We start from the raw sequence: 9,321 nt of genomic DNA on the forward strand, positions 1-9,321 counted from the left end.
ATTATAGTATATACACTGATGTATAAATAATTGCTTTTTCCATTTGTGCAAGGGCACTGTCCATGTACCAGCCTCTACCTGGGTGGCTCAGACACTGAACGATATAAGTAGTAATGACATAAACATTAAGATTCTTGTATATGCAGAAAAATTTATATAAAAATATAGAACATTTATATTAGAGTTATTGTCTACACTATAGTTGTAACTGCTCTACACTGCAGTTGTAGTACAGTTTATGTTAGGTAAAGCAGGTGATAGTGACGAACTGTCACTTTAAGATGAACAGTAGACTGGATGACACTGCATCATAGACTGTATAAAAACAGCACTGCACGCATCAGGTTTAAAAAGGAAATGTACACCTGGATTTTGTAACATACCTAACACATAACAAAGTACGATAGTAAGAAAGGTGACAAGGAAAGCTAAAAAAAAAGGAAAGAAGCAAGCAAAGAGGAACTAGTTTCACAGGCAAGCTGCCGTTTTCTACGTTTGGTCTGGGTTGTGCTGCCCAAACAAGTTTCTGTTTAGTACAAAAACAAAGATGACTTCTCTATGTCGTAACTCTGGACATCCCCTGTTGCCTGCATTAGTGATGCAGACATGTGTGGTGATCAGAAAGAGGATGCAGGATGCTTCGATCTGGTCATGACCTTTAATTTACAATAAAACTCTCATCTGACCTTTGTGCACTTGAATTATGAATGATAAAAGATTTTTAAAAACCCAATAGAAATTCCATTAAATCTGACAGTAAATCTTGCATAATCCATCCAAAAGCCACATCTAATTCCTTTGACTCATGAAAACTGAAGTACAAATTGAGATGAAATTTTGATTAAAAAAAAAAAAAAAAAAAAAAAAAAAACTCACCATTAAAAAAAAAAAAAAAGACCAAGCAGAATCCTCTGCCGGCTCCCGCTTCACAGCGAGCGGGTCTCGCACTGACGGCAGTTCCCTTCACCGTCCGCGTTTTGATTCAGTTTGGGCAGATGAAATTTTGATTAAAAAAAAAAAAAAATCTAAGTATAAATTGGCTCTTTCTTCACTTTGAAATATTGGTTAGTTCATATATTTGGTAATCATCATGATCATCATGATAATGCATTGCATATTGACTGTTATTTGTATCTTAGATTTGTTCTAAATGCACTGTGGGTATGTTCACTAAAATAAAGAATTATATTCTAACTCAAAAAAAAAAGTTTTATGTTGAATTTGAATAGAAATAATATCAGAGCATCAATATATCAATATATCTGGACAAAATAATTATAGAGAGTGTTAAACTAAAGAGAACAGGAATAGTCTGTGTATTAAAGTCCATAATTTGTATTGAGTGACGCTTAATGTCATGTTTACGTGCTCGACCACTTGATCTGTCGCAACAAAGTGAAACGTGCCAGAGACCATCGTCAAGTCCTGGTGGTCAGTAAAAACGATCGGATTCCTGTTTTATACATGCACTATCGTTCAGATTGCTTTTGTTATTCGTGGTTTTCCTACATGAAATTGTAGAATCAGAGATACTTTTATGTATTAGTTACAGTAACAATTATAGCTACAAACATACTAGTAACGTCCATCTCATTACTAAATGCAAATAAACGTGTAATTACATCTTTGCATAGGCTTAAAACTCATGAAAACCAATTGAAAATATCCCAAAGTAAAATTAATCATTCTTTAATGTCACTTAGCGATAGTCACGTTGAATTCGAGTAGTTTGCGGTTGTGGTTTAAACAGTGACGTTTAAGACGGGTGTATGTACTTTTGAGAGGATCTCTAGGGACTGTCACGGAGACGGCCGATGGACCTTGTGGCACGCTGTCACTCCACAATAAGACACGCCCCTTTTCAAAACCATTGGCTGACGGAGCAAATGCACTTTGCCATGAAAGAACAGACTATTGCCCTGTTTCTTCGCGCCACGTGAGCGTGTATCTAAACAACTCCCATTTATATCAAAGCTGACAGTTCACATGTTATTACGGGACGGACGGCTGAGTCTTGTGAGACTCACGAGTGAAATTGCCCAACTCTCAAACGCACGCACTCACTTCTTCTCAAACAAGACCTCGTGACGTATATTAAAGTGAAAGTGTGCGTTACAAAGTAGCACGCTATACAGAACTCGGCTTCTTTGTATCCCGCCACTGCCACGGTCTGAAACAGCTAAGCGGGTAACCAGATATTCAAAAACAATACGTAATCCCACAATGCACCGCATCGTCGATTTACAGCATTACCTCATCCCATCAGCCACCGCGAGATGAATCTTCTGGGTGGTCGTCTAGGCAACGCGCCTTATCTGAGATTGTGGAACGCCCAGTAAATCGCCTCCAGCCAATAAGAGACGGCGCGCATGACATCATTGCTATTTTTAGTGGGGCAGCGGTAGCAGATAAGGTTTGCCTCCACGCTGGAGAAGCTCAGAGTATACAGATCTCGCCACAGTGAAACATCTAGGCAACACAGCTTGAGCTCAAATAAACAAGACAACTTTTCGGCTCAGCGCTGTTTGTCCACTGGCATCTTTGAGCCGCGCGGCGGTGGAAGAGGAGCTCTGTCCGCGAGAAGAAGAAGAGTTCGGGACGCTGCGCGATAACTTACGCAGTAAGTTTCTCACGGGACGGGGGAGTTTACGAACTTTGCGATTCTTCTCGCTTTTGTCTCTGAGAGCGCGGCGCTCGTTTCTGAAAGCGGACACTGCTTGAGTTTGTGAAAGACTACTTTTGAACTGAAACGTTTCGTTTTCTCTTCTATGTCTACCAAGATGGAAACTACTTTCTACGATGACTCTCTAAACAGCGCTTTCTCTCAGCATGTCAGCGCTGCTTTTGGATACAACCACAAGGCTCTGAAACATAACATGACGCTGAATCTGACCGACCCCGCCGGCAACCTGAAGCCCCACCTGAGGGCCAAAGCCAACGACATCCTCACCTCCCCCGACGTGGGGCTGCTCAAACTGGCTTCGCCGGAGCTGGAGCGGCTCATCATCCAGTCCAGCAACGGCCTGATCACTACAACGCCGACTCCGACCCAGTTTCTGTGTCCCAGGAACGTGACGGACGAGCAGGAGGGCTTCGCGGATGGCTTCGTGAGGGCACTGGCCGAGCTGCATCACCAGCACATGCCCAGCGTCACCTCGGCTCCCCAGACGACCATCAACAACAACATGGCACCCGTTTCGTCCATGGCAGGCGGCGCGGTGTACAGTTCCTCCATGCGCTCCGACCCTCCAGTGTACGCGGACCTGAACACTTTCAACCCCGCCATCAGCACCGCCAACCCCGCGATGAACTACACCAACGCCCCGCCGCAGCACACCGTCCAGCACCCGCGGCTTCAGGCGCTGAAGGAGGAGCCCCAAACGGTGCCCGAGATGCCCGGCGAGACGCCACCTCTCTCCCCCATCGACATGGAGAGCCAGGAGCGGATTAAAGCCGAGAGAAAGCGCATGAGGAACCGGGTCGCCGCGTCCAAATGCCGGAAGAGGAAACTGGAGAGGATCTCCCGGCTGGAGGATAAAGTCAAGAACCTGAAGTCCCAGAACTCCGAGCTGGCGTCCACCGCAAACATGCTGCGCGAACAAGTGGCCCAGCTCAAGCAGAAAGTCATGAACCACGTCAACAGCGGCTGCCAGCTTATGTTGACGCAACAGCTGCAGACGTTCTGAGGAGAACCGAAGGACATTTGAGTTCACTTTAATAGACGCAAGGGACAAAGTTCAGGGGCTAGATGTCTGCGAGCCGGCGCAACCGCTGGCATTAGCCCGCTGGGACCGGCCGCGTGCCGTAAAAAGATGTTCTGACTGGACTTTTGGGGAGTGCAAAACTTCACGAAATCGGTCCGACAGAGACAGCGACAGAGGGCATGAGACTCACTCTGTTGCACGCTTTACTTTCTGACGAGAAAAGAGACTTATCCTTGTTCACTTCGACCAGGTTGTGCATGGACCCATACGCTTCAAAGGAGCACTCAGTATTATATAGGAGTAAAACAGGGGACGTGACCGCCGTACAGTAGGGATATAAATGTCTGGCTCACCAAGCAGAAAGTTGTGTCCGCTAAACGTTTGATTAAAGCTGCCTGACTTCTGAGTTACATGTTGTACTTTTTGTTCTTAAACTGAATGGAATTTACTTTTTCCTTGAGTTAGTCCAACTTCAGCAGTTTCTTTTTTTCTGAAAAAGTTAATTAATGAGGTTTCACTCATTGTTATTTGTAAATAAGATCAACCGGGAGTACTTAAGTTTACCATTTGTAAAGTACAATATAATTTTTTATGTTTGTTTTCTGAGCACATCAGAAACTAATCAATATTTATGAACTGTAATAAAGTATGTGAAACGAAAAACTGTCTCTGTTGTCCTAATGGAGTTCGGATGTATGTATGTATGTGTGTGTGTGTGTGTGTGTTCACCAAGACAAACTTGTAGTAACATGTTTTGGGAGAGACTGCTTGTTTGGCAAAATCCACAGGTTTGAATATACAAGCAGAGCATGTAAAACAAAGTCAAAAACAACAATTAAACCCATAATAGTAGTAGCCTAATAATGACAGTATGTATTCTGAATCTGATCTGGCTGAAATGTCAAAATAAATGACATAAAAATATTAAAAGAGGGAAATTATTAACTTTCAAATGCAATAACACCGCATCTAACAAACAATCATCATCATACAATGAAGAACTAAATTGTTGAAACAAAGTATTCATTTTAATCATTGGCACATTATTGTGTCGACTAAAGAAATAAAGTTCTCTATGGTTCGTGCATGTTTGCCTACAAAAGGTGTTCATGAAACAATTTCAGCAGCAATCCTCTGCATCAGCAGAGGGCGACGTCGGCTTGCATTCGGTCACTCTGAAGCAGCCCCCTTTGTTTTTTTTTTGTTTTTTTTTGTTTTATTAATGCCAAGGTACGAAAGATAATAGTACACAAAATATCAACATGTTTCAGCAGCAATCCTCTGCATCAGCAGAGGGCGACGTCGGCTTGCATTCGGTCAATCTGAAGCAGCCCCCTTTGTTTTTTTTTGTTGTTTTTTTTGTTTTATTAATGCCAAGGTACGAAAGATAATAGTACACAAAATATCAACATTACGTACAAAGAGGTGACATTACATGCAAAGCACCATTTAAACATGTAAACAATACATAAATAATACAAAACGAAAGCTTTAACAAAATAAATTAATAAGATGAAATAAATTGTTTTAACAGCTTTAAGATTCTTGGAAGATGAAATAGTTTGGATATACTGTTGAACCTCTTTTTTTAAAAACAATAAATAAAGGATTTTGATGAGTGAATTTACTGCGGTGAATATGAAATTTTGCAAGAAGTAATAATAGGTTAATAATAAAATATTAATTGATTTTATCTTTTTGTATAGCCTATTAAAGAAGCCAAACAGTGCATCCTTAAAAAGCAAAGAGAAACCCTGGATTTCTCTGAAGCAGCCCCTTGGATAGACGACGAGTTTCTTTTGTGATTTCAGTCTCTTGGCTTCTGCTCAGAGCAGTGATGGGGGATTTCAGAGACTTCACTTCTGCTTGACTAAACGCCCAAAGAAACCAGTCTTCTTTGAATAGAATACATGACGGGGTGAAATATATCAGCATTTATATTCACCTAAAATATATATATATATAAAAAAAAAGTATATTAAAGACTATAATAGACATGCATAAAATGATCATAATTGATCTCTCGTTAGTCAAATACAAATGAAATGTTTTTAATTCGCACTTATGATCGCAAGCCTGTATTGCCTCGTTTTCTTTTTCTTTATTTTTTGACGTGTGTCACCACACACACAAAGGAGGCAAATAAAACTCTAATTTCATATTCAGGTCACCAACACAGATTAATATTTAGCATCTTTTAGATCCTCTTATTTCACTGGCCAAACTTGGCAAACGATGACATCATACCGGAAAATCGGCACCTACCTCTCCATATTAGGCAAGCGCGCGGTCCGAAGACCTACGGCTTCTGAAGCAGTGGGTGTGTATTACGGGAAGAGGAACTCCTCGCCTCGCCTCGGACTAATCTCCATAAGACTGACAGACAGACCTTTAGTGCACTTTTAGTTTTGGGAACGAGGGGATTGATCATTGATCCAACGCATGATCAAAATACAAGAACGCAAAGTGAAGCAAGGACTTTCCTAGAATGCATATATTCTGTTAACAATTAAATATGAGCAAAGTCACTGAAAAGCGACCTGCTGTATAGCTACTTAAAGTACAATTAGGTTACACAATGTCATGTGGTCATGCACATATATTGGTTTAAGTTTAACAAACCTAAAGCTACAGTATATTCAAGGCAGTAAATGTTCTCTTTTAAGATGACAACAACATAGCGAAAAAAACATAGCCTATATATATATATATATATATATAGGCCTATATAATTTCTATTATATGCAATTACCTGAACACCTAAGTAGGTCTAAGTAAACGTATTTGTAGTTACACATAATGATGAAGTTGCAATTTAGTACATTTAAAACATTAACTTTAAATGTAATGCAACAGAACAAATCAAACAAATCCCCAAATCTGAAAGTGAGCATGATGCCACCCTCAAAGCCGTATCCTCAGGTGATCTATATCTCCTCCAGGAGCTTCTCAGAGGATTGGATGTCAATACTGAGGATGGCGTAACACTGGCAGAGGTTCTTCTGCGAAACGGCTCTTTAGTAGATACTAGAGATGGCCAAAGGAAGACCGCTCTCTATCACGCTGTTTGGCACGGAAATGAGAAAACTGCCAGCATGCTGTTGAAGGCCGGAGCACAGGTGGACTCTGTGATCGTGGACGCTGCTTTTGAGCTGAACAGGAAGTCTCTGTTGTCCAGAAGTCCATGTCTCAGAATGAGATCAACCCCAGCTCTTTTTAAAGAGGTATGGAGGAACTTGAACGGGGTCGTAGCTGCGCTAATTGATCACGGTGTGGATGTTAATAGTTGTAATGAACTTGGATACACATATGCTTCTAGCCGCAGAGCTGGGGAATGCTGAGGCCTTCAAAGTGCTGGTCTCAAAAAAGGCCAGACTGGATGAGAGGCTGCCAAACCAGATCTGTGGTCTGCACCTGGCTATCCAAAGTGGCAGTATGCATATAGCACAGATAAATTACTTTTTAAAAATTAAATAAATAAATAACGAGTCCACAAGGGGAATGCATTTGGGTTCATGGAAGATTTTAGAGGAAAAACACAATAAGCAGGAAAATAGACAATAAGATTTAAAACATATATTTTTAGGGCTGCCAGAGTTAAATTTATATTAATTAAATAATTGAATGCTTTATTTATTTATTTAAGTTTACTGAATTTGATATTGATACTGATATTCTTTATTTTTTATTTTATATTTACCGTTTCATTCTGCTTTCTGATCAGATATCAAGAGACTAATTATGATTAGTCTCTTGATATTGACAGCCCAGCCCTAGTCTTTAATTAAAAAAAAATAAAATAATAATTAAATATATATATATTATAATAATATAATATAAATTAATATTTATTTATAATGGCAAACAAACAAACACAAAATAATGACTTAATTTAATTTAGAAAAAAAAAGGATGTTATGATTATTTTATAAATATGTTAATATTTATCACATATAAATATTTTTCTCACAGAATTTTAAGGATTTTTTATTTAAGAAATTATACAGCTGCCTTTACATTTTGGGTGCTTTGCAGGGGTGCATGTAACCATTATCTGAAGCATATGGCAAAAATAAATGCAATTTTTATGGGTGATGAAAGCTGATGTCATCATATTTGAGGGCATCATCCTGGGCAACAAAAAGTTTGAAAATCCCTGAAACAGAGAATTAGACTAATAAACTGCCCTTTGGGACACTAAGCTATGTTAAGTGATACTTATTTTAATAATACATTTTAAATCTTCTGTTCTACCCCAGATATTGTTGGATAAGGGCATAGACCCAAACATCAATGGCCCTAAAGATCAGACCCCTCTCCATCTAAGTGCATTACATAACCAACCAGCGTTGATGGCACTGTTGCTGCATGTGGGGGCTCAGATTAACTCTATCACACAGGATGGGTTCACTGCCCTGCGCCTCGACAGCCAGAGCGGCCACACTGAAGCGGTCGCCCAACTGCTGGAGGGCAAGGACGACATCCATTTCAAAGGCAAACAGGGAAGAACAGCCCTGCACTGAGCGGCAGCACAAGGTGAAGTGGGCATCATACAGCTACTATGCACTTCTGGGAGCGACACCAATGCCACTGAAAAAGAGAAGAAGACCCTACTGCACCTGGCTGCAATGGAGGGACACACTAAGGCAGTTTCAGCGCTGCTGGCCGGTAAAAGTCGGAGCTAAGGACATGGATGGCTGCTCTCCTCTGCATTATGCTGCTTGAAACGGGAAGGAAAGAGCAGCTGGAGTTCTTCTTGCATCTGGTAAGACCAAGATTGTGGATGATAAGAACGTGTGGAGGAGGACTCCTCTGCATTTAGCTGCAGAACATCGTCATGAGCTGCTGGTGGGCCTTTTACTGGAAAACGGTGCCAAGATCAACTGCCTGGATAACAATAAAGATACACCGCTGCACTGCGCTTGCCGTGATGGGCATGTTGGAACAGTACAGAGACTAATAAACTGGACAAATGGAGAACGAGAGAACCTACAGGCAACTAATAATGTGAATAAAACAGCGCTTCAGGTGGCAGAGGCAGAGGACACACATGCTCACCAAAACGTAAGTACCCTGCTAAAGAAGAAGATGATCCTTGTGAAATAAAACTAAACATAAAACTGGAGAATCTTAAATATGTTTGTCAGAAAGTCAAGTAAAAGTCAGCTCAAACAGTTAGCAGCTTTCACTTTTTGCATGATCAGACTGATTTTAGAAACATTACGTTTAAAGTGAAACGGTCATAATTAGCATAATGTATACTAATATTATCTAAATGATTTAATGTTATAAATTGATCCTCTAATAAAGCAATTCATAGTTTCGTCAACAGGTGTCACTCAAACACAGCATTTAGGAACTTCGAAATGAACATGATCTTAAATATAAGGGGAAATAAATGCAATTTCTGAGGTTAGATAAACGCACAAAACAGTAGAAAAGCTGATGTAAATATGTGACCCTGCCTGTGAAAACCCAGCTAAAGTCATTTTTTTGTGATTTACTGTTCCTCCTTCATAAAGATGTAGAACACTCTGTGAAAATATAACCTTTATATCTTTAATATTGACTGAGTAAGGCCATGTCAAAGATTGAAATCATAGTGAAATTAATGGTT

The 9,321-nt window shown here is 40.3% G+C and overlaps 1 protein-coding gene and 1 pseudogene across 1 annotated transcript; both read left to right on the forward strand.

The window, feature by feature from the left end:
- Positions 1-2,392: 2,392 nt before the first annotated feature.
- On the forward strand, positions 2,393-4,521 carry LOC107669151 (transcription factor AP-1). The gene is made up of 2 exons (XM_016461279.1): positions 2,393-2,620; positions 2,781-4,521. The coding sequence occupies exon 2, from the start codon at positions 2,781-2,783 to the stop codon at positions 3,684-3,686; it is 906 nt and encodes a 301-aa protein (XP_016316765.1). The 5' UTR covers positions 2,393-2,620; the 3' UTR covers positions 3,687-4,521.
- Positions 4,522-5,939: 1,418 nt separating this feature from the next.
- On the forward strand, positions 5,940-8,810 carry LOC107669130 (ankyrin-1-like; annotated as a pseudogene).
- Positions 8,811-9,321: the final 511 nt, after the last annotated feature.

This window comes from Sinocyclocheilus anshuiensis, unplaced genomic scaffold, assembly GCF_001515605.1.
Source record: "Sinocyclocheilus anshuiensis isolate Anshui unplaced genomic scaffold, SAMN03320099.WGS_v1.1 scaffold400, whole genome shotgun sequence".
Classification (NCBI taxonomy): Eukaryota; Metazoa; Chordata; class Actinopteri; order Cypriniformes; family Cyprinidae; genus Sinocyclocheilus; species Sinocyclocheilus anshuiensis.

Bases quoted from the DNA above. Each gene is read 5' to 3' on its own strand.
- LOC107669151 (XM_016461279.1), top strand. From the start codon at position 2,781: ATGGAAACTACTTTCTACGATGACTCTCTAAACAGCGCTTTCTCTCAG.